Here is a 27,564-nt window from a genome sequence, read left to right as displayed (position 1 = left end):
CCAAAGACTTAGCTCATCTTTCTTGCTTGCTTTCTAGAGCACTGGGTTTCATGACTGTGCTTATTGTAGTTTCACTTTGAATTTCTTGATCACTACTTACTCTAGTGTTCTTCTTAGATATCGCAAGAGTATGTTTGATAATGGTGGGCTCCTCTGTGACCATACAGCAATCCTCAAAAGAGATTTCATTTCCATGTTTCAAGGGACGCACCCAAATCTACTTATCATCCTCACCTACCTGACACGAGTAGGCCTGTGCATCCTCCCATCATTTTGAGTGTCTATATGCATGAACAACTATACTTGATTTGCTATACTGATCTCCTCAGGCCTGTAGGACAGATGGTATGGTTGGAGAAACGTCATCATTAAGTCTGATGCATAGATGGGGCTCCATATTCCAGTGTCTTAAATCATTACTTTGCAAATATGATCTCATGTTGTCCTCCCAAACCTGCGAGGTAGGTGCTATTTTTATCCCCATTTTGCAGATAAGGAAATGGAGGCAGTGATCTGTCCAGGGTCACAGTCTCAGGCTGAATTTGAACTCAGGTCTTCTTCCTCACTCCAATGGATTCAATACACTATAGCCACTGTACCACCAACTGCCAGAAGTGGAACGAACTTGAGAATGGTTTTGACTTGCATTTGTTATTCTTAGTTGTTGGGAGCATCATATCTGTGGAGTTTCAAATCCTTCCTTTGAGAACCCGTCATCAATGTCTTTTTTCCACTTCTCGGAGGGAAGGCTCTTGGTTTTCTGCATTTCTGTTGGTTGCCTTATCTTAGCTACCAGGGAGAGAGAAAGAGAGGCAGTGAAGGGCAAGAGCCAGTGAGTGAGAGTAAGAGAGGGGTTAGAAAGAGAGAAGTTTCGCACTTGTTCCCAGTATTTATTGAGGGTTTTAGGAATGTATATGTCACATGACATAGGTTTTAACATTGGTTGAGTTGACAATGACGAGATCAAAGAGGTGGAGTTTAATCCATCCCGCTTTGCAAATGAGTGTACTCCACACTGAGGGCTCTAATAGAACCGTCCTATGTTAATGACAGTACTCAGAGCTGAGGCAGCGTGGCTGTCCACTCCCAGCCCAAGAATTTGCCCAACCCTGGCTAGTCCCCTGAACTGTCCCTATTACACAATGACCATTAGGAGGTCTGACCATGTGTTTGGTGATACAATATCAATACATCAGTCATACTTCCCAGATGCTAACATGCCTGGTATGCTACATTTTTAAAGGCAATGGCAGAAAGTGGAATTGCAGTGGAGGCTGAAGAAACTCTTCCTACAAACGTTGATTGAAGGACTTTAAAAATTGAGTCCAACCGGCCATAAAATCGTAAGAGAGGTAGTCGGAGCATTCGAGAATGTAAAAGCTACATATCCTGATGTTCTGATGAAAGTGAAAAAGATGGATTCATTGATCCCTAAAATATGAATGTGGTTGAAACAGGCTTATTTTGGGAAAGGATGCCTCCTAAAACTTACATTTCTTTTAAGCTTTTAAACCCTTACCTTCTGTCTTAGAATTGTATCAATTCCAAGACAGAAGAGCAATAACGGCTGGGCAACTGGGGTTAAGTGACTTGCTGACTTGCCCAGAGCTAGAAAGTGTCTGAGGCCAGATTTTAATCCAGGACTCCCTGTCTATGCCTGGTGCTCTATCTACTGTGTCACCTAGCTGCCCCTAGAACTTACATTTCTAAGATAGGAACCACCTCCCTGTAAATCTTGAAATTTCTCAGAGTTGTGAATGTTAAAAATTTCCCCATCAGGGAATTCTTAATTGGAACAATTCCCTACTGGAAACATTCCCCATTTTGATGTGAGAACTTGTCAGGATCAGAAATGGGAGGACCTCTACTCCACCCATACTTAAGACTGCTTTAGGGCAGAAAACTCCTTGCTAAACAATGAAAGTACTTGGACCCATGCTTATGATGAGGCAGGGAGTTCTTTGAGCCATGCCTGTTTTTAGAATTGATACAATGGGATGCTAGGTACCTATAAAGGTTGGGCAGGTTTTCTCTTAATGAGATTAGTCGACACAGCAGTGTTTTCTCTGGTTCAGACTTACTGAGGGGATTAGTCAACTTAGCTGGAATTCAGATGGGCTGACTTTTAGAAAATATCTACGGTGATTGGTAGATGGAAGAACTTAGGGGAGGTGACATAGGAAAAAACCGCCTATATAAGAAAAGGAATCTCTAGAGCAAGGGATTTCCTTGGAGGCTTGGAGTTAGGATCCTTGGAGGCTTGGAGATCCTTGGATCCGTGGAGATAGATCCTTGGAGATAGACCTTTTGGAGGAGGCCCTTTGAAGATCTCTTGAGAAGAAGTCCCTTGGGAGGCTGACTCTGGCTGGAACTCCCTCTGGGGAGACTGTTCCCCAGACATCCTTGCTTAAGACAAATCTTGTGGTGAATGATAAAAGACTGACTGACTGATCTCTCTCTCTTAAGACTCAGGTCTAGGCCATGTTGGCTTAAGGCCCTTCATACTTATTTCCTTTTTCTCTCTTTCCTTTAATTACTCATTGTATTATTAATTAAAATCTCTATAAAACCCAGTTGACTTGGGTATATTGAATAATTGGGACTATTTCCCTGGCGACCACCTTATATATTTGATTTAGAAACCAAGACACTGTAGTGAAACATATTTTCTGCAGTCAAATTTACTCACCCTCTCTTATATCTATCACAATTTATATCTTCAACCATTTTAACTGCCACAGTTTATGGCAGACAACTATTTAAATATAACATCCCCCCTGTCCCACCCAATTTAATGCACTTAAAGTACATTCAATCACCTATCACTTTTATTGGGAGGTAATACAGAAAGGAATTTTAAAGCAAAACTAAGGCTTGTTTATCAGTATTAAAATCCTTGTGTTCTGGGAGGCTTCCACCAGTTCTTCGGTAGTGAGAGAAATAAGAAACCCTGAGGAATTAGGGCAGTTTCCCAAAGACTGAAGTTCTGTTAGCCCACCTATTGAAAAATATCACAAAGACAACATTTCATCTAAAGCATTAGTGATTTCAAATAATGGCAGTCACCCAACTACTCCTGGTCTATGTGAGAATGTGATTGAGCCAGTTCTTCACATGAGATGTGGGAAAAGCTCCTTGCATTTATCAGCATGTGGATAAAAAATTACAGAAAGAGAAGATAGTTCAGTCTATGCTGCCAAAATATTTTTATAATGACAATAATTATATTTCTGTTATATCCTGAGAATAGGCTTGTCTTTAGGCATGACATTCAGTCATTTAAAAAGTTTTGCTTTCTATAGCTTCTCTATTATTTTGTAATAAATATGAATCTGAAATATATTTTCTTTGTTATTGTCACATTAAAAAAAGATTAAAAAACTCATTTTAAAAGATTTCATTGCATATTTTCATAAGGCTGGAAACAATCAACCATATTTTAGACCTAACTCTAAATAGTGTGAATCTGAACAAAGTGTTGACTTCATGGTATTTGTGATTTTCACTAATCGCTGAATCACCAGCAGGCTGAGTCCAGGGCACTTGAGAAACGCCTATTGATAGATACAGAGCAACCATTACATTCACTCCAACAAATGGGGGTCATTTGGGTCAATGGGCAAGCGCTTCTTCCATTGCTAGAAAATGTACTGTTAGCTTTGTTACTTCAAAGGATCATAGAAACCGCATGAAAGCTGGAAGGGCTCTCCAAGGGCTCTCACAAGGTACAACCCACTCTTTTTATAGATGAGAAAAGGACGCCAAGGAATTGGTCCAAGGTCACAAATTTAGTAGGTACACTGAGCCATGATTGGAGCCTGAGACCTCACACTGGAAATCGAATATCTTTTCACAGTCCCACATTACTCGCCTCTCCTAATTAACTCACAGAATCCCTGTAGTTCAAGTATTAGACAAGAAAGGGTTAACTCTATGTTTGGAACCTCTATTTCCCTTTGGAAAGAGGTCCCCTTCTTGACAACATTCATTTAAATCCAATGGATCATCTTGGCAAATAGGCCCTTTTTGGAGTCCATCTGGCTGAATTTCCATCATCATTTTACTCGTTCACATTAGGGAATCTGCTTCCTTTGCCTATAGACAATAGTGCTTGCTGTGAAGAGAAATATTTAATTCCATAAATCTTAAGCTTTTAGAACTGTTGAATAATTTGGGTCCCTGGATGAGTACATTAGTTTAAATGGTCTGGCACTACTTTTTTTCTACCTTCTTTCAGAAATAAAGTCTATATACAAAATTTCCAAAGGCTTGGTGGTACTTTGAAAGTCAGTTGAATAAGCTGGTTGCACATTCCTTTAAAGACACTGAGCACAAGACCAAGCCTTATAATATAAACACTGGCTGTCCTTTTGCTCTAGTAGGATGCTTGCCTTAGAGTTCTCTCTTGATCCAAGTATTTTTTTAAAAATCCAATATCATTTAATGCTTTCATGGTGATAGAGCACTATGCCCTCAGTAGCACCAGCTGTCACTTAGCACCTAGATCACAATTCCTTGCTGCAATGTATAGTTCCAAATACATACATTTGCTCAAAAGGTGTCCTCTAAAGAACAATTCTTGGGTCTGCAGGTTCATTCCTATCTTTTGAACTTGTAACATTTTTCATCATACAGTTGCTTCTACAAACATGTCAACCAAGGACAATCTCAGTTAAGGAGAATTAGGTTTTTTTTTTCAGTTGTTTCAGTCATGTTCAAACTCCTTGTGACTCCATTTGGGGTTTTCTTGGCAAAGATCCTGGAGTGATTTGACATTTCCTTCTCCAGGTCACTTTACAGGTGAGGAAACCAAGGCAAACAGGCTTAAATGACTGACCCAGGGTCACATAGCTAGCATCTGAGGCTAGATTTGAACTCAGGTCTTTTTTACTCCAGGCCTGGCACTCTATTCACTATGCTACCTAGATACTAGAAATAGTACACTGCAACAAAATAAACATTCTGGCATGCTCTCTGGAGGAAAATTCAGAAGCTCAGCCTCAGTGAGTAGGTGCATAGTGATTTCCTTATTTATTGATTCAATGGGTTTTGGAACAATATGAGTCTATTGGTGGTAAATAAGGGATCTTGGCCAGAAAGCTTCCCCACTTTTATTACACTAAAAGGGCTCCATTTCAGAATCATCTCTTCTAATGACCATTCATATTACAGGCTTTCCCATGTTCACTGAATTAAAAGGGATTCTCTGGTTTGAATTCTTGAATGGCCAAGAAGGCATCTACAGAAAGATCTGAGGGTTTTCCCATTCACTGAATTCAAAGTTTCACTCCAACATAAATTCTCTTATGCCTACCAAGGGTCCCCTCTCACTGTTGGCTTCTCCACTTTCATTACATTTAAAAAGCCTTCGCTCCACTATGACTTGTATATGTCTAATGATTGGTCTCACTGAAAGCTTTTCTAGATTCATTCAAATGGTTTCACTGCAGTATGAAGTTCTCTGATGATAAATAAGGCCTCTTGTGTGGCTGAAGACATCCTCACATTAAACAGATTTCATTCCAATCTGAACTCTAATGGTTTCTAAGTATCTGTTCTACCTGAAGGCTTTCCCACATCCCAACTATTCAAAGGACTACATTCTGGTATGAGTTCGCTGGTGTCTGTTGAGGCTTCCCCTCTGGCTGAAGGCTTTCCCACATTCATTACATTCAAAGGCTCTTGTTCCAGTATGAATTGTCTGATGACTAAGAAGATGTCCTTTCTGACTGAAGGCTTTCCCACATTCATTGCATTCAAAGGGTTTCCCTACCGCATGAATTTTCTGATGTCTTATAAGGTTCTGGCTGGCACTGAAGGCTTTCCCACATTCATTACATTCAAAAGGCTTCCCCCCAGTATGAATTCTCTGGTGTCGAATAAGGTTCTGTCTGTCATTGAAGGCTCTTCCACATTCATTACATTCAAAGGGTTTGACTCCAGTGTGAGTCCTTAGATGTCTAATAAGGTTCTGCCTGTCATTGAAGGCTTTCCCACATTCATTGCACTTAAAGGGTTTCACTCCAGTGTGGGTTCTCTGATGTCTAATAAGGGACTGTCTGTCATTGAAGGCTTTCCCACATTCATTACACTTAAAGGGTTTCACTCCAGTGTGGGTTCTCTGGTGGATGATAAAGTGTCCCTTCTGACTGAAGGCTTTCCCACATTCACTACATTCAAAGGGTTTCACTCCAGTGTGAGTTCTCTGATGGCTCTTTAGACAATCCTTCCGCATAAAAGCTTTCTCACATTCATTACATTCAAAGGGTTTCACACCAGTGTGAGTCCTCTCATGTCGGATAAGGGTCTGCCTCTCGTTGAAGGCTTTCCCACACACATTACATTCAAAAGGCTTCACTCCAGTATGAATTTTCTGATGTCTAATAAGGTTCCGACTATCATTAAAGGCTTTCCCACACTGGTTACATTCAAAGGGTTTCACTCCAATATGAGTTCTTTGATGGCTTTTAAGGTAATGCTTCCTCCTGAAGCCTTTCCCACATTCATTACATTCAAAGGGTTTGATCCCTGTATGAGTTCCCTGATGGCTAATTAAGTTTTCCCTCCAGCCAAAGGCTTTTTCACATTCATTACATTTAAAGGGTTTCACTCCAGAATGAGTTCTCTCATGTCTAATGAGGGATTGCCTCTCATTGAAAGCCTTCCCACATTCATTACATTCAAAGGGTTTCACTCCAGTATGAATTTTCTGGTGTCTAATTAAGTTCCGACTGTCATTGAAGGCTTTCCCACACTGGTTACATTCAAAGGGTTTCACTCCTGTGTGAGTTCTCTGATGGCTTTTCAGGTAATGTTTCCTCCGGAAGCCTTTCCCACAGTCATTACATTCAAAGAGTTTCTCTCTGGTATGAAGTCCCTGCTGTTGAGTAAAGTTTGTTCTTTTCTCAAAGGTTTTCCCAGGGTCTGGCTTTTCACCAGCACATGCCCTATGACATTTGATGAGGTCTGAGTGACAACCCAAGGTTTTCTTGTCTGGGTCATGCATATTTAGCTTCTTCCCTGAGGCAACTGCATTATGCTGAATTCTGTCTGAAAACTGCCTGAAGTTCTTTTCAAGTGTAGTATATTTATGTAGACTTTTTCCTATGACAGCTCTCCATTGTGGAAAGAAGACTGGCCCCAAACTAAAATGTCTCTCAAAGGAATTACAATCAAGGACATTTGTTTCACAAAATGTTCTTTTGTGAGTGACTATTAATTGCTGGGATTCTCCCTCCTGGGGGCCCTTCTGGCTCTCAAATTTGACCTCACTTTCCCCAAACTCTCCTCTGTTGAGATACCAGGGATTGTCCTGTGGTACTCTTTCCTTGGCCAAAGCATCCAAGCAAGTGCCCTCGGTTAGAACTGAGTCCTTGTTTTCATAACCAGTCTCCTGATGAAAAGAATCTGAAAGAAATAAACAAGAGTCAGCATCCATTCTCTCTCCTTTGTATAAATTCTAAATTCTGCCTCTTCCATTGAGGGGAAAAATATCTAAAATGAACTAAGTAGAACATTTTAAAAGGGGAAATCTAAGTCAATAATTGGAAATCTTGTGCCACTGAAAACAAAGATGAATCATTTGAAAAGTAGGGAAGGACTAGAAGGAAGAAAGCAGAACAACCCATACTGACTACAACAGCTACAGACAGAAAAGAACAGGTTGAAGAGTATTGACAACCAAGATGAGGTTGTAAGTGTGACCATATTCAGGGAGAATGAATATGCATCAACTAATGGAAGGGCACAGAGACATGTTTAATCACTGACCACCTCCTGAGCTTTTCTTTTCATGTTGGAGCTATATTTTTCTGGCTTTCTTTCTCACAGCCTATTGCACACATTTGAATAGTTATCGGGCATTGATCTTCAATAGTTTTATTATTCCCTCTTGTTTGTACACCAGCCCTCACCTCCAAATTAATCCTCCCTTGTGAGAATAATCCATGTTGTCAAATATTATCCCAAGTGAACAGTGGCAGCAGCAGATAAGGAAGAAGGGAAAGGAGGGAGCATTTGTTGAATGCCTACAACATGCTTAGTACTTTAAAAATATTATCTTATTGGCTACAACAACCCTGGGAAGTGTAAAGGGTGAAATTATGGAGAAGCAGGCACTGTTGTTACTCTCATTTTATAATTAAGGAAACTGAAGTGTTGGGTTCACATATGGCTTCAGTGACTTTCCCAGAGTCACACAGTTAGTAAATCTTCCAAGGCTTTATTTTGAACTCAAGTCCAGAGTTCTCTCTTTGTTCTACTGTAAAAATGGACTGGAATCCAGGACTTCAATCCCCACAAGCCTTTGCTCCACTTCCCCAGAATGCTTTGTAATCTCACCTGGGCCAAGATCAAGAAGGTATTTAACCTGATTGCAAAAGCTTTTGAGGGCTCTTTTGGACTTCCATTTTGGGGGTAGACGTGGCTCTTTCCATAATGTAGGTGAGGTCTTGTCTAGGCCTCTCTGTCCTAGGCACATTTTCCTTATCCTGTATTTTCTTTAATCCTTAACTTTAATAAACCTCTAAAAAAATATAATCCTCCTTGCAGAGAGAAACTAATTTCTACCTGCCTCAGTCTCCCTTAAATTTTAATCTTTACACTACCTAGTGGCATCCCATATATAACCCCCCATACACACACCTCTCTTCCAGGAGAAAGAGGTATGTTTCAACTGGGAAGATTTATTTGAATGATTTCTATGCCTGTATTTTGACTGAGGCTCAGATTTGTCCCTCTGACTTCTGTACTCACTCCTTTGTTCTTAGGCATTTCAAGGAATATTCACCCCAGAGAATCATTGTAGGGTGACAGAAAGGTGAAATTAAAGGTTCTACCTTGCCTGGTAAATAAAAACCAGTTTTGGCCAGGCGTGTCTACAAGGAGCAGAAGAGTCCTTGATTCTCCATTGGGATAAATGGAAACTATCAGGCATAACTGGATAGGACCTGATCATAGACTTGAGGCATGTTGTTGTTTACCATCAATCAAGGAATCGGGAAGGGGCCGAATGATGGACCGCCTCCTCATTAGCTATTCATCAATTAGAGACCTGTAGGGATGTCTAGGGGAGAGCTGAATAATGAGCTTCCTGTGTGAAGATGGGATGAACTCTTCCCAGCCCATTTTTAGATTTAATAACTAGAAGTGTATATATTTATCCCACTTAATGATCATTAAGTATGGGGAGGTCTGTGACCCACGGGTGCTACAGTAGGTGATGAATCAGAATCAACTGACTGTCCCCTGGGCAGTCGTAAGCAAAGCTTTAGCTCTAATTGGTCCATGTAAAATGGAAGGAAGGCACAGGAAGTGATGAAAGGATGGTCTTCACAAGTGGCAAGAACTTCCTGTGAAGAGGTCCTTTCCCCTTGGGCCTTGACTTGAAGACCCTGGAGGAGCTCCGGCTGGGGACTGCCTTCTACTTCCTATTAGGACTACCCCGTGGGTGAGTGAAAAAGGCTGACTCCTTGCCCTGGCTTGTTCTGAACGAACTAGCCCCTGGAGGGGCCCCTCATCTTGGAGGAGGCCTCGTGGCTGAAACCTTGTTTCATTTACTTCTGGGCCCCCTTTGCTGGGCCTCTTAAGCCCTGCCTGGCTCGAACCAGACCCGAGTAAATATCTACTCTCTGATTTTCTTACTTTCGTTCTTTCTCCTTTTGTAAATAAATTACCATAAAAATCATCTGGAACTGAGTAATAACTCCTAGCGACCTCACTCTCACGTTTAGTCCAAAACCTTTTCTTTCCCCCCTTACACGTGCAGTGGAATTTCTTGGGCTTTGATCACGGAGAGATTGTTGATCGATTAATTTACTGGTTCTTGTTAGCCTAATCAATATATCTGATCTTTTTACTTGGAAAGCAGTCTCAGAATTTTTTTTTTTTAAACTCTGACCTTCTGTCTTGGAATCAATACTGTATATTGGCTCCAAGGCAAAAGAGAGGTAAGGGCTTGACCATGGGGTCAAGTGACTTGCCCAGGGTCACCCAGCTAGTCAGAATTTTTAATCATCACACATCATCAGTGATATCATGCTGAGATCATTTGCCACAACTCATCAGTTTGAACTGCCTTGAAATGTCTTCACTAGTTATACTAATATAGTCAGTGCCGCCTCCTTCTTTTTCTTGATCCTCTCTGACAATTCTCACGGCTCTTCCTAATTCTCTAATTTTTCCTCTTTGCCTTGTAGCAAAACACCCGACTGTTCTGCGCTTGTTGGCGAGGGGCTCTCCTTCCTTCCTAGTCCTTCACCAGAAAGGGTGCTGCCACACTCTTTCCCCCAACGAGCACCTCTTCTTTCCCAGCCTTTTCCTTTTGACTGTCCCCAAAGCTTTTTAATCGACTAGAATCCCAACGCTCTCATCTTTCATGATGCTAAAATTCTCCCCCGAAAGTTACTGGTCCTAGATCAGAGGCACAGACCAGCCGGCCGGGGAAGAAGGAAGGCAACCCGCCAACCGGCTGTCCCCTAAACCCAACTGCTTAAGCACTTATTTGGTAAGGGCAGCCGTGGCTCTGGGGAGGGTGGGCCGGGCCTGGAGACCGGAGGTCCTGGGTTCCAGTCTGGTCTCTGACACTTCCGAGCTGGGTGATCCTGGGCAAGTCCCTGCCACTGCCTAGCCCCGACCGCTCTCCAGCCTTATGGAGAAGGTAAGACCACCTGACAGTGGGGATGGCTATTGAGGGTGGAAGGTCTGAGGGAGGAGCCGCCTCCTTGTTCCCCTCACGTGACTGGGGCTACCTGGGCAGCCAAAGCCTTTATCTCCAGGCCCGTCTAAAAGCTAGTCAGGCCTCCGCAGGGCAGAGCCTGGGAAAAGCTCTCCAAACGGGCTCCGAGGAGTCAACCAGACCTGCAGGTGCTCGACGAGCCCTTCCTGCCCCTCACTCACCTGGCGGAGGGCCCCCGGGACACTCTCCCTCCGGCACCCAGGGCGCCGCCTGCTCCAGCCGGGAGATGACGCTGGGCTTGGACCCGGAGAGCCCTGATGGAGGGGACAGAAGGCAAGGGTGGGGCCGGGGCACCAGGGCTCCAGCCTGTCCTCCTCCTTCCGGGAACAGGGTGCCGCTCGTCCGCTTGGGGCTCAGGGAGGGACTCCATCCACCTGGCTTTGGGGGGACTTTATCAGGGGACCAGCTTTTCGCTCGGCACCAAGAAAGCTGAGCCTCAGAGCTCCGGGACTTCCGCTTGTATAAAGCCGGCTTTGCCCAGGTGGCGCTGATGGGCTTCGCCCCTCTGGTCCTCCCGCCCTCCCCTCCCCCTCCCCCTCCCCCAGCTCAGGTCTCCGCCCCGCCCCTCCCCCTCTCCTTCCGCCCCGCCCCCTCCCCTTCCGGAGTGGCAGCGGAGGAGGGCCGTCCTTACCCACGCACACCAGGTGCTCGTAGTTCTCCAGCATCACCTCCCTGTACAGGTCCCGCTGAGCCGGGCTCAGGCGCCTCCATTCTTCCCCGGAGAAGATCACGGCCACGTCCCCGAAGGTCAGCGGGCGCTGAAACCCCAAACACAGCGGCTCAGCCAGGGGCCCCGGAGGGAGGCTGCCCTGGGCCCCCCCTCCTGCCCAGAGCCCCAGGCTGTCGAGGAAGATGGCCCGGAGGATGGCACTCCGCTTCCGCTTCCGCTGGGCGCCCGAGATCTGACTGGATTTGTGGGTTTGAGGCCAGAGAAGCCCCAACAAGTAGGCAAAGAGGCTGGAAAGATGCTGCCCTGCGTCTAGACCCTCAGAGGGCCCCAGGGTGCCCCCACGGAACCCAGAAGAGCCAGCCTCTGGCAAAGGTGGCCAAAGGCCCGTCCGGCCCCTCCAGGTAGGGGCCCTGCGGAGAGGCTGGATCTGGCCGGGCTCTCCTCGGAGCCGGCAGGGTCCACAGGAGGGGGTGCCAGAAGAGCAGGGCCCATGCCTCCACCCACTCCTAATTGGGATCATGTTGAGAAGATGGGCCAGCCGAGGGGAGGCCCAGAGGGGGCGCGTCCCATCCCCAGGACGAACAATCAAGAGAACGGCCCCATCTCGAGGAGGAGCCCCACGACAGCTACAGGAAGGGAATAAAACACGCCACAGCCCGGAACCGCTGGAGCAGCGGAAGGAACTCACAAGCCAAGGGAGGAAAACATGAGAGGGGAACAGATGGCCCAGAGCCGGGGAGGAAACTCCTGGAGAAACAGGGAAAACTGGGCCAGCCTGGGGCTCAGTGGTTGGCAGCTAGGCCTGGAGACTGGATTTAATCAGTATGACCTCATCATCGGGGCAGAGAGCCTCCCACATAGGATTAAAGTTAAGCCTAGAAGAGACCTGGGGCAAGTCTTCCAGCTCAGTTCTGTTTGCTCCCTTACCCTGACCTTCTGGTTGTTTTCTTTGTTTTTACTTAGTAACTTTAGGTTACTAAGGCAGAGGGGTGGGCAGTGAGGGTCAAGTGACTTGCCCAGGGTCACACAGCCAAGACAGGTCGAAGGCCAGATTTGAACCCAGGAGTGAAAAATAAAATGGAAGAAAAGGTGAAGTATCTAGGGCAAGAGCCAGGGTGTGAATAACAGATGAGGAGAGACCACTGAAGAACACCAGCCACACTCAAGCTGTCCCCGGATAGATGCACGGCCAAAGAGAATGAGCCAGTTTCCTTCCTATTTTAAATTCAACGTAATGTCTTTTCCATCATTGAGCATTTTTCTAGCTGTTTCCTTAATCGCCCAGAACTGGAAGAAAGGATTGGAGAATGGCCAGAGCCAGTGACAGCCCAGGAACATAGTGGAGGAGGGGCCAAAGAAAGGACAGAGTGCACTGAGGGCAACGAAGAGGATTGTTTCTGATTGCTTTTCCAGTGGCGGCAACTCCCCGGAGATGAGCAATTGGGCAGCTGTAGGGCTCTGACTGGAGGCCCTCGCAGAGGCCACAACCCCAGACAGGACGAGACGCCTACTTCTGGCCACAGCTACAGCCGGACCACGAGCGGGATCGCGAGGGCTGCCTTTTGAATTCCTCCATGGGGCGAGGAGTTGGAGGGAGCGATGAGAAGTGGGAAAGAAGCGACCAAACCCCCGAAGACCCCAGGCAAACCCCCACCTGGAAACCTCCCACAAAGCCAGCCAGCAAGCACTGGCCGGAGCGCTTAGCTCTCGGTGGGACAGTCCTGGGCTCTGGAGGTGTTGGGGCTCAGGGATCAGCAGCAGGCATCTGGCAAGCCCTGGCTGGAATGAGATGGACCTTCTGAAGGGAAGACTTTGTTCAAGTGCCAAAGGGCGGAACTCGGGACAAGTACAAGGTGCCTCGGGGCAAAATCACCCCCAGGGTCATGAAAAGCTTCCAGACCGCTGGGGGAGGGGGGCTTCCCCTCCCTTAAGGGCACCAGCTGGAGACTGCCGGGCCAGGTAATGGTGGGTGCTCTGCTGTGGCTGCCCCCAAGGCCCCATTCGAGGCTAAACCAGGAGTTCAAATCCCTGTGGGGATGATAAGGTCACGACTAAGTAAGTTCCTGTCTGAAACCTTCCCTGAAAACAAGCCCCCGACAGCGACAGCGACCCAAGGATGGGGAGTCCCCAGAGCCGATGTCTGAGTCAGGATGCCTCCTGCTAAACTAGGGCTGAACGCAAAGTCTGGCCTGCGACCCAATAGCTCAGCTGTGGAGGCCGCAGAAATCATGACTCCTGTGGCTGGTGGCCTTCACGCCCAGCACAACGGCCGTATTTTAGGCCCCGACTTGGGAGAGAACCCGCAGCTTGTTCAAGAGGAGGGAAACTCACTCACCTGGAGGCTGGCTGTGGGCAGCCAGGAAACCGTCCCTTCCCTTACGCTCCTGCCCGGAGAAGGCTGTGGTCCTGGGAGATGCAGGCTGGGAGAGGAGGACACTGGTGAGACCCCAAAGCTCCCCAAGCCCAGCCTCACAGCCCCACCCCGACCCCATTGCCCACCTCTGGGCTGCCAAAGGCTCTGTGCAGTGGCCTCAAGCTGGTCTGCCTGGGCCTGGCCCGAGTCCATGCTAGCCTTCCTCCCCTGTTGGATCCTTGTCCCATCCTCCCTCCTACCCGAGGCCCCAGCCTCTGGCTATGAGACCTAGGCCAGCCACAGCCCCAAAGGGAGAGAGGCCCTCGATCCTTCCTGGGCTCACTCGACCCCAAATCTATCCACAACCTTGTCCCGGGATGGGCCAGAAAGGAGGTGGCCATCACCACAGAGGGGCCACAAAGATCGGGTTTCCTTCTGTCTCTGGGTTCCAAGCATGGGTAATGGATTCATGTCCTGGGTTCTAGAATGTGCCCAAAGGGCCCGTTCTGGGCACTGCACCACGCATCTCTGCCATCGCCGTCATCTCTGTCCCAGGCACACAGCCGGGATGACACACACTGCCTGGACGCGCTTGATTGAGAAGGCCGACAGGCCTCACGGGTCCGAGAAGGTGACATCCAGCATACCAGGATCGACAGAGACGTCCGTACGTGGTCGCATCCTGGCTAGAAGCCACCGACACTTGGGCATTTCGTGTCCAACTATTTGGGACTCTGTTCAGGGTTTTCTCGGCAGAAATCCTGGATGGGTTGGCTGTTCCCTCCTCCAGTCCATTAGACGGAGAAGCAAACTGAGGCTGACAGGTGAAGTGCCTTGCCCGGGGCCACAGAGCTAAGAAATCGGAACACAGGAAGTTGAGTCTTCCTGACTTCTATCAGCAGAACTACCAGCCGCCCCCAGAGAGTCCTAAGCGGCTCCCGCTGCCAGAGGCGCAAGAGAGAAGCTTGGAGGCCAGCCCAGTGGTGGCGCGCGCGCGCGTGTGTGTGTGTGTGTGTGTGTGTGTGTGTGTGTGTGTGTGTGTGTGTGTGTGTGTGTGTGTGACAGCTCAGAGCCCCAGGAGGCAGGCACAACAGTTAGTCCACACTCAGTGTTTAGTGCTGGGCAGGGGAGGAAAGGCAAAAGGCCACTCCCTGCCTCAGGGGACCCCCACGGGCAGGCAGTACACACACCCTTGTGTAGAGTAAACTGAGGAGGAGGCCCAAAGGGCTCTGATGATGGAGGGATGGGCTCAGGCCTGGAGGAGGGGAGGCCACTGGGACCAAGAGCAGAGAGAAAAGGCTCGAGGGAGGGGAAAGGGGGCGCAAGGGGAAGAGCAGCAGCAGCTCCCCCCACCCAGCAAAGCGGCTGCAAGGCTCGACTGATCCGGACAAGGGAGGCCGGGTTCTTCTGACCACTGCGAGAGTCACTAAGGCATGGACACACACACACACTCTACATAATTAGATGGGGGGACTGCTGTAGGCAGAGTGACTAGATTTTCATCAAGGAACTGATGAAATGCTTCCTGCTGCTTCTGGCATTTGGAAGAGCCCACTGGAGAAGGTCAGACCCAAGGAGTGGTTGTTAATGGGTCCGAGGAGGTGGCAGGAGGCCTCCAAGGGATGCTCCAGGGACTGGTGGGGGCTCTGGGTTGTTTCACACTAGGAAGAGTGACCGGATCGTGGCAGTGATGGGCTGCCCAACAACGATGCCCACAACAAAAAGCTGGGAAGAAGTTAACACAGAAACTGGAGTACGGAGGGAGGCCAGAATCAAGAAGAAACAACCTGGACAAACATCAAAATCCAGCTTTCCATGGAGAAGGTGGCTAGACAGGAGGCTCTGCCTGGATCCCACCTAAATGGAAAACTGTCCAGATGAGGAAAACCAGGAGGCTAAAGGGCCCTGCCGTCCCTGAAAGGCGAGGGGAAAGAACTGGGGGCGTTTAGCCTGGAACGGCTAAGATGGAGGAAGTGGGAGAGCCACACGTCGTCTGAAATGTGCCTATCATTATCATGCCCATCCTCTGGCTACTATCCATCCCAATCCTCTCCTCCCCGTGGGGGTGAAACTGCTAGAGGAGGGGGTCCATGACAGGCACCTTCCCTCCCCTTTTCTCCTTCACACCTCCTCATTCCATCCACACCGCTCTCTCCAGCATGACCGACGATCTCCAATGGCGCCTCGGCCTCCTCGTTCTCCTTGGCCCCTCTGGAGCCTTTGGTACTGTTGGTCCCTCTCCGTTGGGTCCTGCCCATTAACCATTGGTGGCCCCCAAGGGTCCATCTTGGGTCTCGTCTCTGTCCATTTCACTTGGTGACATCATCAGCTCCCCTGGATTCAGGGCCCGTTTCTGCAGAGAATTCTCAGGTCTATCTGTCCGGCCTGAAGCTCTCTCCTGATGTCCAGTCCCATTTTCTGGCTACCTCTTAAGCCATCTCTTGGCCATCTTAAACTCAACATGTCTAAAACTGAACTCGGCATCTTCCCCCCCCTTAACTCCTCTCTTGCCGTTTGAGGGGTCAATCGCTCTCTCACCTCCCATAGCCCAGGAGGTGCCTTTTGGCCCCCCAGCTTCAAGTCCCTTCCCTCGCCAGTCACAGATCTGAGCCCATCGTTTCCTCCTCATGCCCACTCGATAAAGCCTGACTTCTCCTCCCTTGGATGTTTCTAGCATCCGAAGCCCCTCATCACTGGCTCCTTTCCATCCTCCTCCTCTTCCTCCCCATCCTCCCCTCAGTGGTGGGACAGATGAGGATGCTGAGCCAGGGAGGCTCGAATCACAGGATGAGCAAGAATCGGCGGCGGCATTCAAAGCCAAGACCGGGGAGTCTGGCGGGACTCTGCTGGTGCCATTGCTGTGGCAACAGGCTCGACCTCAGAGTCGACTGAGAGTTTCATACCTGCCAGGCTGAAGGAGACAAACCTCATCCCCCCTCCCCAGTCCTGGGCCACAAGGCTGGCTGCCAGAGGGACAAGGAAGGTGGAGAAGCAGCAGACAGTCGCTTTAAGGGGGCCCCCAGCCAGCCCTGTACCCTGCAAGCCTAGAAGGCAAACTGCAAATCCATTCATCAGATGCTGTGGCGTGAGGCTGTTTGGGGCAGCTCACTGGCCCCCCCTGCACCCTCCCCCGCCCCCGAAGAAGAGAGAAGTCGGTGACTAGCTCAGGGACACCCTTTCACAGCTGAGCTCCAGAGACAGAGAAAGAGGTCCCCCAGAACACCCACTGGGATCAGAAGGCAGGTCAGAAGGGCAAAGGGGGACCAGCAGCCAGAACATCGGCAGAGAGGTCCTGAGCTCCAGGTGCATGCTGGGCTGGGCCCGGGCTCTGGGGTTCTTCTAAACCCTTAGATATCACTCTAGGGCAGAAGAGCCTAAGGGCGAAGCTTTTGGGGTTAAGGGACTTGCCCAGGGTCACATAGTGAGGAAGTGTTAAGAGGCCAGATTTGAACCCATATCCTCTTGACTCTAAGCCCAGCACCCTATCCACAGAGCCACCTCCCTGCTCTTGCTTATGCGTTTAATGTGCAACAAGGTGTCAGAGAGGTCAGATAGCAGTTAGAGAACTGGACTTGTGGTCCAGAAGACCCAAGTTCAAATCGTCTCACACTTGGCTATGCCGTTTTAGGTGTGTAGTTGGAAAGTCTTGGACCCCTAAAAACTACGTTACCCAGAATTCCCTTCTGTGTTACCTAGAATCCTTTTCCCTTTTCCTGTGTCCTCACGTTGGCATGCTTGGCTTTAAGTTGGCTGTAACTCCTCCCTCTCTTCTTCCTCATGGTTGAGTTTGGCAGGTTTTACTCTAGTTTTTTTTAATTTTAATAAATCTTATAAATATAATAGTTGAGTTGTTGTATATTCATTTAAAAACCCACACAGGCAAATCACTTGCCCTGCCTGCCTCCGACAGCACCCACCACCCACAGTGGTGAGAATTAAACGAGCCCAACCTGTACAGTGCTTAGTCCAGTGCCCGGCACATAGTAGGTGCTCTCTGAGGGTCACTAGGATGATGGTGTCTTTTTCAGGGAGAAGTCTGGGGACTCCAGTGACAATATTAAACAGAGAAGGAGAAGCGATGGGAGAATCTAGAGGGTAGTGTGTGTGGGGGGGGCTGTTGGAAGCGTCTGGCTACGTCTGGAGGAGAGGAAAAGCACTGAACGTCCAAAAAGCCACGGGGCCCTGAAGCCTTGTGTCTACACCAAGCCTGCCTGCCTGCCTGCCTTCTCTGCACTGCTAGCTATCAGACTTCGGGCTACTTGGTGAGCTCCTGATACCACAGAAATCAGTAGAAAACAGTTTGCTGCTTGTCGGCCCCTCCTCAGGCATCTGCTGGTGTGGACACCTGGCGCCCAGGAGTGAACAGAAGGTTCGCAGGGCGCACCATGAGTAGGAGAGCCCCAGACCCCTCGCTGGGCAGCCAGGACACCCCGCAGACAGCCTCTGGCAGGAGCCAGGCTATCCACGAGAAGATGGAGATGACAGGCAGCATTGCTGCACCTGAGGAGCTCCAGAAAAGGCCAAGCCGAGTGTAAAAAATAGACACGAATCCAGGACTTCAATCCCCACATGACCACGCTCCACTTCCCCAAAATGCTTTGTAATCTCACTGAATTCTCAGGTGGGCCGAGATCAAGAAGGGATTTACCCCAATTGCAAAGGTTTTGGGGGGCTCTTTTTGGACTTCCGTTTTGGAGCAGACGCGGTTCTTCCATGATGTGAGATTGTCTTGTCTAGGCCTCTCTGGCCTAGGCATGTGTTTCTTATTCTGTATTTTCTTTAATCCTTAATCTTTAATAAACCTCATAAAAATATAATACTCCTTGCAGAGAGAAACTAATTTCTACCTGCCTCAGTCTCCCCCTAAATTTTAATTGTTACAGTTTGGCATAACCACTTTGGGAAAATGAAATATCTCAATCTTCTGATTCTTTTCTGATCTTTAGTTCAGTTTTTAATAGCTAGTATCTAGAAATTTTTTTGATCCATGTTTCTCTGGCCAAGGTTTTTTTTTTACCCTTGCAAAGCTGCTGCTCGTTCCAGCCATTAGATAGCTCACAGGCTTGCTCCGGACCTGTTGTGTTTGCTGCCCACCCCACCCGGTTCAGCCGCTTCTGCCTGCCTGCCTGGTTCTCCTGCTGCTGCTCCTGACCTCTCTCTTGATCACAGGGTCCCTGTTTAACCCGGATCTCGACCACCTGGTGACCTGCCTGCCCAACAAACCCAGATCCTTGGAGCAGATCGCTCAGGACTCATTTCTACCAGCTGGTAACAAAACAGTGGTATTGGCTCCACGTGGGTGGCCTGGGCTCCACGTGGACTGGGGCAGGAGGAGGTATCAGAGGAGGGGAGAGAGAGGGAAAAAAAGGGAGAGGAGAAGACTTTTTCAAGCAGGAACTTAAAAACATGGCTATTTTACGAGGATGTCTTTTAATTGCATTGATCCTTTTATTGACTTCACCTGCATGTCAGGGAGAAGATTCAGCTAACTTTGGGGAGGCAAATGGGTGGCTCAGTTAACTGAGAGCCAGGCCTAAAGACATGCGGTCCTGGGTTAAAATCTGGTCTCAGATACTTCCCAGCTGTGGGGCCCTGAGCAGATCCCTTAACCCCAATTGCTTAGCTCTTACCACTCTGCCTTCGGACAATAGACATTTAAATGGATAATTAATAATTTAAAAAACACACCTAAGGAACTTAAAGACTGGAGGTTCAAAGGCATTTCAGACTCCAATGGTTTATTAAAAAAAAATCTCTGTATTGCATTTTCCTAATTGCTTTGTTTAAGGTTTAACTTTGTGATTTTAAATTCATATATTACTGTATTCAATATTATTCTGTTATACTGTTCATTTAATGTACTGAGTTAACTACTGTTAAATTCTGTTGTTTTTCCCCTATAACTGTGCTGAACAAATACTATCGAATAAGTCCATATATGAAAAAACAGCCTTTCTATTTTTGCCTTTGTAAATTGTCACATAGAGGATAGATGGACTTCAGAACTGGTTACAATTGCTATAACAACCTTTGGAAAATTTTATGTGCTAAATATCTCAAATGATTTTAAGGGTTTTTTAAACATGACTTTTGTAATTTTTTTAAACAATCTTTGGTTATTTTTGCCTGCCCCTAACACAAGGTGTAAGGCCAATTCTGGCTGAAGGGAAATACATTTTATAACCCCCACCTTCCCGCATTTCTAAATATGTGAATGGAAGTTGGGGCAGTTAATCTCAGGGCATTTGTACCCCTAAAAAAGTCTCCAAAAAAGGAGTACCCCTTTATTTATACTCTTCAGCTCACTACTTAACTTCCACCAGAATGATATATAGATTTCTTGATTATGTTCTTAACCCAAGATGAGTTTTACTTTGTTTAAAAAATATGTTTATTACCAAGGTTGAAAGATTGCTATGACTGTAAAAACTTGTGACAAATATCCATCAATTCATAGGTTTTAAAAAAATGCCATACAGCAACTTATGTGAAATATGAAAGTGTGTTTGTTTGCTATTGTAATTAATTGGGCTATTGAGAATTTTGGGGACATTGATAACTACATATTTGTACTAATGTATTTTTAAAAATGAAAAATTGTTACCTTGTTCAATTCATTTGCATTCAACTCACAGTGGAGCATGGCCAGACATGAAGAAGAAATGGATCTCATTTTTGGTGAGAAAGCCTTGCATTTTATATTTTCTTAGCTGACACAGAATGTCAATGATTATAAGCTATATTTTTGAATTTTTTAAAGACTTATTATATTTTTCTTGTATGTGCAATATACTATTTTTTTAATTTTTTCTCTCCTTTTTATATTTGAAGCACATGTCACCAGCATTAAGATTTTCTTTAACTTTTTGACTTTTTAGTACTATAAGTTTGAAATACATTTGTCAGAACATGCCCAGAAAGCTTGTGACTATAAAAATGATGCCACTAATTATTTAAAAAATTATGGGACTTTGCTTAATGATTCTGTATCCCAAAAAACCTTGGCTCTGATAATCTGGTCCCCTTTTCTGCCTCTCATAGTGTTGTACCTTTCTGTAGTCCTGGCTACTAACTGGGTAAATGCATCATTGCTTAGATCATTTTGATTGGGCCCTGATTCAAGGACCTGTTACAGATTTTTCTTTTTACTTGGAATTTTTACACATAAAACTTTGATAGTCTATATTTTCATCCAGAGTTTTTTCTTTTTTTCTTTGGATTTTTCTGATGTCTTTTTAATTTCTCTTACCAATTGATTCATATACCTCATACCTCAGCCATGCATCCCTAAGTGATCGTGTATTTTTCAATTACCCACAACACAGGGACATGTAAAAAATATTATATTTTAAATGGCAAAGTTTAAATTCCTTTTGAGAAGAATTTTAGGTAAAGAAGATGCTACCTCTCTGAATCCAGAAACTGAACTGTTGGAGAAGATACTATGAAGAAGCCTCCAGACCACAAGCTGCACAAGATCAAAATGAATTTTGGGTGTGGTTGATTGAACATTTATTTGTATGTATACCTTCATGCCAAAGGGGACTGCCCCCTAACTTTTTTTGTCAATGCTTTCAGCAATTATTGGTTTTATCCTTTTTTTTCTTTTTTCTCATCCACAAATTATTGTAATCTTTAAATTGATTGTGTTTTCATGATCCTTTGGAAAAAAAATTATTTTTTTTTTCAAATGATCACACGGGTAAATGTAAAAAATAGACATGAATCCAGGACTTCAATCCCCACAAGCCCTTGCTCCACTTCCCCAAAATGCTTTGTAATCTCACTGAATTCTCAGGTGGGCCGAGATCGAGAAGGGATTTAACCCGATTGCAAAGGCTTTTGGGGGCTCTTTTTTGGACTTCCGTTTTGGAGCAGACGCGGCTCTTCCATGATGTGAGATTGTCTTGTCTAGGCCTCTCTGGCCTAGGCACGTGTTTCTTATTCTGTATTTTCTTTAATCCTTAATCTTTAATAAACCTCATAAAAATATAATACTCCTTGCAGAGAGAAACTAATTTCTACCTGCCTCAGTTTACCTAAATTTTAATCTTTACACAAGGGCCCGGAGCTGGCAGGTGCTGGCCTGAAGCACCACTTACTAAAGGTTGCTTCTGTAGTCTCTGTCAAGCATGTGGGCCCCGAGGATCACCCAGAGAAATGAACCAATGTAAAAATAGACTTGAATCCAGGACTTCAATCTCCAGAAATCCTTGCTCCACTTCCCCAGAGTGCTTTGTAATCTCACTGGGTTCTCACCTGGGCTGAGAGCAAAATCATTATTTAGACGGTCTCTGCCCATGGTGGTCTCTTCTCTTCCTGTCTCTGCTGGCAAACAGACGCGTCTCATGATGTGAGTGAAATTTGGGCAGGCCTCATGGCCCACCTAACATGTGCTTCTCTTGCTTGTATTTTCTTTAACCCTTGACCTTTAATAAACCTCATAAAAATAATACTCCTTGCAGAGAGAAACTAATTTCTACCTGCCTCAGTTTCCCTAAATTTTAACTGTTACACCAAGAAGGTGGACGGCTTATCCGCCGGCCCAGCCAAAGATTTCTAGGCTGGACATTCCCTAGGATTTGTTTGCCGCTATGGAAGGTTTGGGAAAGATCATCTCTATGGTGATCGTCATGGAGATGCTCAGGGACCTCTCTCCTGGCATGAATCAGAAGCTTCAAAGGCAGGGGCAGCATAGGTCAGGGGATAGAGCATCAAGCCTGGAGATGGGAGGTTCTGGGTTCAAATCTGTACTCAGACACTTCCTAGCTGTGTGACCCTGGACAAGTCACTTCACCCAATTTGCCTAGCCCATACCACTCTGTTGCTTGAAAGCAATACACAGTACTGATTCTAAGATGAAAGATGAGGGTTTAAAAAAAGATTCAAAAACAAACAACTCACTGAGAGCTAAGGAAGCAAAAGCTGAGTCTGGAGAAGGGACTGGCTTGGGTCCCATGGGGAGCCAGGAGCAGATCCAAGCCTGAGCCCAGATTTGCCCCGGGGAAGAAGTGGTCCTTGAGGTGCCTGGGGGGAGCATCATGGGGGAAACAGTGGGGATAACTGGGAGCAGAGCCTTCTGGTTAGGAGTAGCAGGACATAAGCTTAGAGCCACTGATCATGGTGGTCCCTTTGGGGATGGCTTGGAATGTCCGTCAATGAAGACAGGGTGGGGGGTGAGGGGTGCGGGGCTCAGAACATTAATTTGGCACGTGTGGCCATGCAGGAGGAGGAGGAGGAGCACTAAGTGGAGGCAGGGAGACCTGGAGGATTCCATACTGCAGACTAGGTCAAGGAGGGGGAGGAAGGGAAGCTGGGGGAGCAGAAGGAAGGGCCCAATGCACCAGGGATCAGGAAGCAGGAGATCAAGTCTCCCAGTTCAGCTGGGAAACAGGGTAGATTCGGGGACCAGAATAGGAAGGGCTCCTGCTCTGGCAGGCAAAGGGCTTCTGCATGGACATTTCAGGAGCAGAGAGGAACCTCTATTGGCTCCAGGAAGGGACTGGCAGGGTGGAAAGAAAGGGACAGACTCATCGGATCCCTGTTGGATAGGACTCGCCAGGATCCAGGGCCTCCCGCTCTCTGTCCTCCTGGGATGGATATGCAGAATCCGGAGAGAACACAGCTTGGGAGGAAAAGGGGAAAATCAGGAAGATTCCAGGACTCTGAGACTCAACAAGCTGGAGCCCTTCAGAACACCCCTCCTCCTCCTGTGGGACCCTGGACAGGAGACCTCTGTTTGCCTCACTTTACTGATCTGTAAGATGGAGACAACATTAGCACTGATCTCAAAGGTTGTGAAGATGGACTGAACATGTGTGTGTGTGTGTGTGTGTGTGTATGTATGTATGTATGTGTAATGCCTTACTGTCTGTCCTATTAACAACTCTGAGACAGAAGGACAAGGACTAGGCAATCAGGGTTAAGTGACTTACTCAGAGTCACACAACTAACAAGTGTTTGAAGTTAGACTTGAACCCAGAACCTCCCAACTCCAGGCCTGGTGATCTATCCACTGTGCCACCTAGCTGTCCCAAAATGATATGTTTGTAAACTATTTTGCAAACCTTAAATATAAATGCTAACTATTAATAAGAATAACTAGGGCTAGAAAAATAATACTATTAGAGACGCAGTGCTAATATAATTAATACAGTTTATTATTATTACTGTTAGTATTTAGTGAGAGGCAAAATCTTAGCTGGGGTCTTCCTGGTTTTGTGGTAGAACTGTCTACGCCACAGCTTCTTTTCTCAAAGTCCTGATGGGGGCACTTATGGCACAGGATCAGCAAGTCTTTATTTAATGCTTCCCAGAGTCAGGCATTGTGCCAAGTGCGAAAGCTACAAAGAGAAACAGTCTTCCCGGATTCCTGGGGCACTGCAATAGTCTTCCCTCTACGCTGACAACAAACTACTAGCTTCTCTTTGGGTCTAGTCATTGCACCAATGATAAACGTCTATTGTTCACTTCAGTTATTTTTTTTTTCTGCAAGACCACCACAAGAGACAGTCAAAGGCTAAAACAGAGGAAAATCACTCCCTGACCAGTCAGGCCAAAATAAAAAAAGGGCCACCTCTGCTTGAGAAGCAACGCTGGGTGTTTCTGCCAGTCACTAGGCAGTGGGAGGGACTCCTTTCTGCCAGGCATTGCCCCGAGTGCTGGAGCTACCCTCCCAGGCCTCAAGGAGCTCCAACTCTGATCGGAGAAACTACACGAAGTATAGACAGGGATCACCACTTCCTTTTCTGAGCCAGTCTCACTGCTCTAGAATCCAAGCTGTTCTGCAGCTTGCAGAAAACCTCCGGTCCGCCTGATGTCTAAGCCCTGTGGACAGCGTAGCCACCCCCAGCCTGGCACCAAGGGCGGCTTGGCATCTCCTGCCATCGGTCTACTTCTGGGGAGCGCCAGGACTCTAGAGTCAGCCCCGCCCCACCCTGGGCAGGACGCGCTGTGCCCACACGCACAAGTTAGCAAGCAGGGCCCGCCCCCAGGAGCCGGGCCCTCTCGTCCACGTCTACAAGTGACCGGGAAGCCTCTGACAGTCACACCCGGGCAGGCCCCCCTCGCCTCCCTCCACCCTGGAGCACCTCCACATCCTGCTCCCTCCAGGACCCGCCCCCCATCCCCCAGCACTTACTAGGCGCCTGCCGCGCGCCGTGCGTGGAGACCAGACCCAGGGGAAAGCAGCCTGCCCTCAGGGGGCTTCCACCTCCCAGGAGGAAACAGAGGCGCCCGCGGCTGCGGACAAAACGACCCCAAGGTCACAGGTTGGCAGGGTCGCCGGGCTCGCTCCTATATGGATCTCCTCTCCCTCCCCCACCGCCCAGGCTCAGCATCCGCCGCTCGGCCTTGGCTCACCTCCCGCCTCCGCATTGCAGCCTCCGGGCCCTCACAGCACCCTCCGGTTGTTCCATTGCAGGCCTCCCCCTAGGATCCCCGGGACTTGAGCTTCCCTTCCCCGGGTCCACCCACAAGGTCAAGGTCCGGCCTCTGCGCATGCTCAGGTTCACGCGCCCCTACTCCGCCCTTATCCCCGGTCCTATGGCAGCCCAGAATCCTGCTTGACGACCACAGCCAGTGCGCATACTCAGCCACTTACCCACACGCTTCTCCACCACCCTATCCCCCTTGCTCCGCCTTTTTACCGCCCACAATCCTTTAGGAGTGTTGTGGTAGTATTCAGTTAATGCGCATGCTCAGCTTCACCCCCACAATGGGCAAAAGGGTAGCGAATTGTGTAGCCTCTGCGCATGTTCAGTTTCTCCTCCGGGATTCCAGTTCCTTCCTGCTGTACTTCCCTCTCTGCATCCCCCCAGCCCCTCTGGGCCTGGGTCCCTGCTACGCACCCAGTTCCCCCCCACCTTACTCCCAGCCTACTTCAGAGTCACCCTAGGTCCCACCTCATCCCCCCATTTGCGAAAGATACATAAATCGACGTGCATCTGCACGCAGGAATCGGGGCGGAGCGTGATTGTTAGGCCAATCATAGCCCATCGGCCTCGCCTCCGTTCACCAATCGGAAGCCAGGCTGGCTTCTCTGCCCCGCCCCCCACAGGTCTCCTGACCCCAGTCTATCTGCCTAGCCTGGCCCTGCGCACAGCCTGGGTTTACTAAGTACTTGATGACCCTGATAAGGATGGCAGATGCCTTAGACCAGGGGTCCCCAAACTTTCTTGGGGGGGGGGCGGTTCAGTGTCCCTCAGACCATTGGAGGGCCAGACTATAAACACCTAACCCTAGCCCTAACCGGGCAGCAGTATTCACAGTGCGGAATCTCCTCCTCCAGATCACCGCTCACCACGGGCAGCCACAGAATCCTTTGCTAAGGCTGGGCACAAAGAGCACCGCCACATCCAGGGCTCCTCTCACTGACCACCAATGAAAGAGGGGCCCCTTCTGGAAGTTCGGTGGGGGCCGGATACATGGCCTCAGAGGCCCACATGTGGCCCCGACCCTGCCTTAGACCCGGATGACCTTGAGTAAGTCACTTAACCCATTGCCTTGCCCATAGAACTGACACTAAGAAGGGAAGGGTTAAAAAATAATGGCAGCCCTCATTGGGCCAAGGAAAGATCCTCATGGTTTTCCCATGGTGTTCTCTCTCCATGTTAACCCTTCTAAAAGGAGCTCATCGTGCTGTCCTCTCTCTCACCTCTACTGGATCCACCAGGAGGGCAGGACAGTCTTGGCCGGTATTCTCCAGGGAGTGAGGGGCAAGATGGTCAGAGACAAGAGGATGAATGAAACTGGCCATGCCCTGCAATCTGAGGCTCACCAGGAATAGGTACATCACCCAGAACTGATGAGCAGTGAAGCCTGGGGAAAATGAGGCAGTGCTGAGGGCTCAGGATCACTTGGACTTGGGAGGGACCATAGTCCAGTCAGGAGAATTCTGAGTTAATAGTGGGGTGGCTTCTAACGGCTGTGATTCTTGCTAGACTTAAAGGAGCCCTGGAGCACTGATGGCCACAGATGCTGAGAAGTCAGCCCAAGAGGTCTATCTCATCGCAAAGATGGCAGGAAGTTTGACTCAGGTTCTACAGATCCATCTCAGCAATTGTCCTTCATTCATAATGCATGTACTTCAAGTTCCCCTTGGAAAGTCTTCTTATCCACAATGTTTGGATCTTTTGTTTTGTCAAACACTAAGGGAATTACTCTGGCCATTTACTGCTAGGCATTGTGGGCTTAATCTGTTCCACTGATCTATCATTCTTATTTCTTAGCCAGTGAGATTGTTTTGAGGATTACTGCTATGTAATATAACCTGAGATCTGGTACTGCTACACCACCTCCACATTTTGTAAAAGTTAAAATTAAATATCAGTAATAAAAATATATTTTAAGACATTTATTAATGATCATTAGAAATCAAGGAATAAAAGAAGATACATAATGAAGACCACATGCCCGGGGCTGATCAGCCAGTTCAAACACCCACCTTACCACCACCAGGACAGGAAGTAAAGAGGTGGGAATCCTTCATATCCTTGCCTAATAGCCTGTCTACAGGAAGTATGCAAGGACAGGAAGTCAGTGGGCTCCTGGAAATGTAGTTCTTTTTTTAGGGTAACAGATTTTCAATTATACAATTTTTTTCATCAGTTCCCTTGATAGTATTCACCTTTTATTTTTCCAGATGGAATTTATTCGTTTTCTGGCACTATAAAATAATTTTTTAGCAGATTCTTTAGCATGGCACTAAATAAGTAGATTAATTTAGGTAGAATTGCCATTTTTATTATGTTGGCTCAGCCTACACATGAGCAATTAAATATTCTTCCAGTTGTTTAGATCTAATTT

The 27,564-nt window shown here is 47.5% G+C and overlaps 1 protein-coding gene across 3 annotated transcripts; it reads right to left on the bottom strand.

Annotated features, from left to right (window-relative positions):
* Window positions 1-869: 869 nt before the first annotated feature.
* On the bottom strand, window positions 870-25,666 carry LOC100019334 (zinc finger protein 260-like). 3 transcript variants are annotated; one of them, XM_056796503.1, is made up of 6 exons: window positions 25,120-25,658; window positions 13,741-13,825; window positions 11,367-11,493; window positions 10,897-10,989; window positions 5,578-7,407; window positions 870-5,544 (listed from the first exon to the last, which is right to left on the bottom strand). In XM_056796503.1, exons 1-5 carry the CDS (start codon window positions 25,257-25,259, stop codon window positions 5,597-5,599), a joined length of 2,256 nt encoding a protein of 751 aa, XP_056652481.1. In that variant the 5' UTR covers window positions 25,260-25,658; the 3' UTR covers window positions 870-5,544; window positions 5,578-5,596. The 3 variants fall into 3 exon arrangements, with proteins under 3 accessions (XP_056652481.1, XP_056652483.1, XP_056652482.1); XM_056796505.1 differs by having other exon boundaries at window positions 870-7,407; window positions 10,897-11,113; window positions 25,120-25,666; XM_056796504.1 differs by lacking the exon at window positions 10,897-10,989 and having other exon boundaries at window positions 870-7,407; window positions 25,120-25,656.
* Window positions 25,667-27,564: the final 1,898 nt, after the last annotated feature.

Source organism: Monodelphis domestica, chromosome 4, assembly GCF_027887165.1.
Source record: "Monodelphis domestica isolate mMonDom1 chromosome 4, mMonDom1.pri, whole genome shotgun sequence".
In the NCBI taxonomy this organism is placed as follows: Eukaryota; Metazoa; Chordata; class Mammalia; order Didelphimorphia; family Didelphidae; genus Monodelphis; species Monodelphis domestica.
This window is presented reverse-complemented; position numbering and strand designations above follow the sequence as displayed.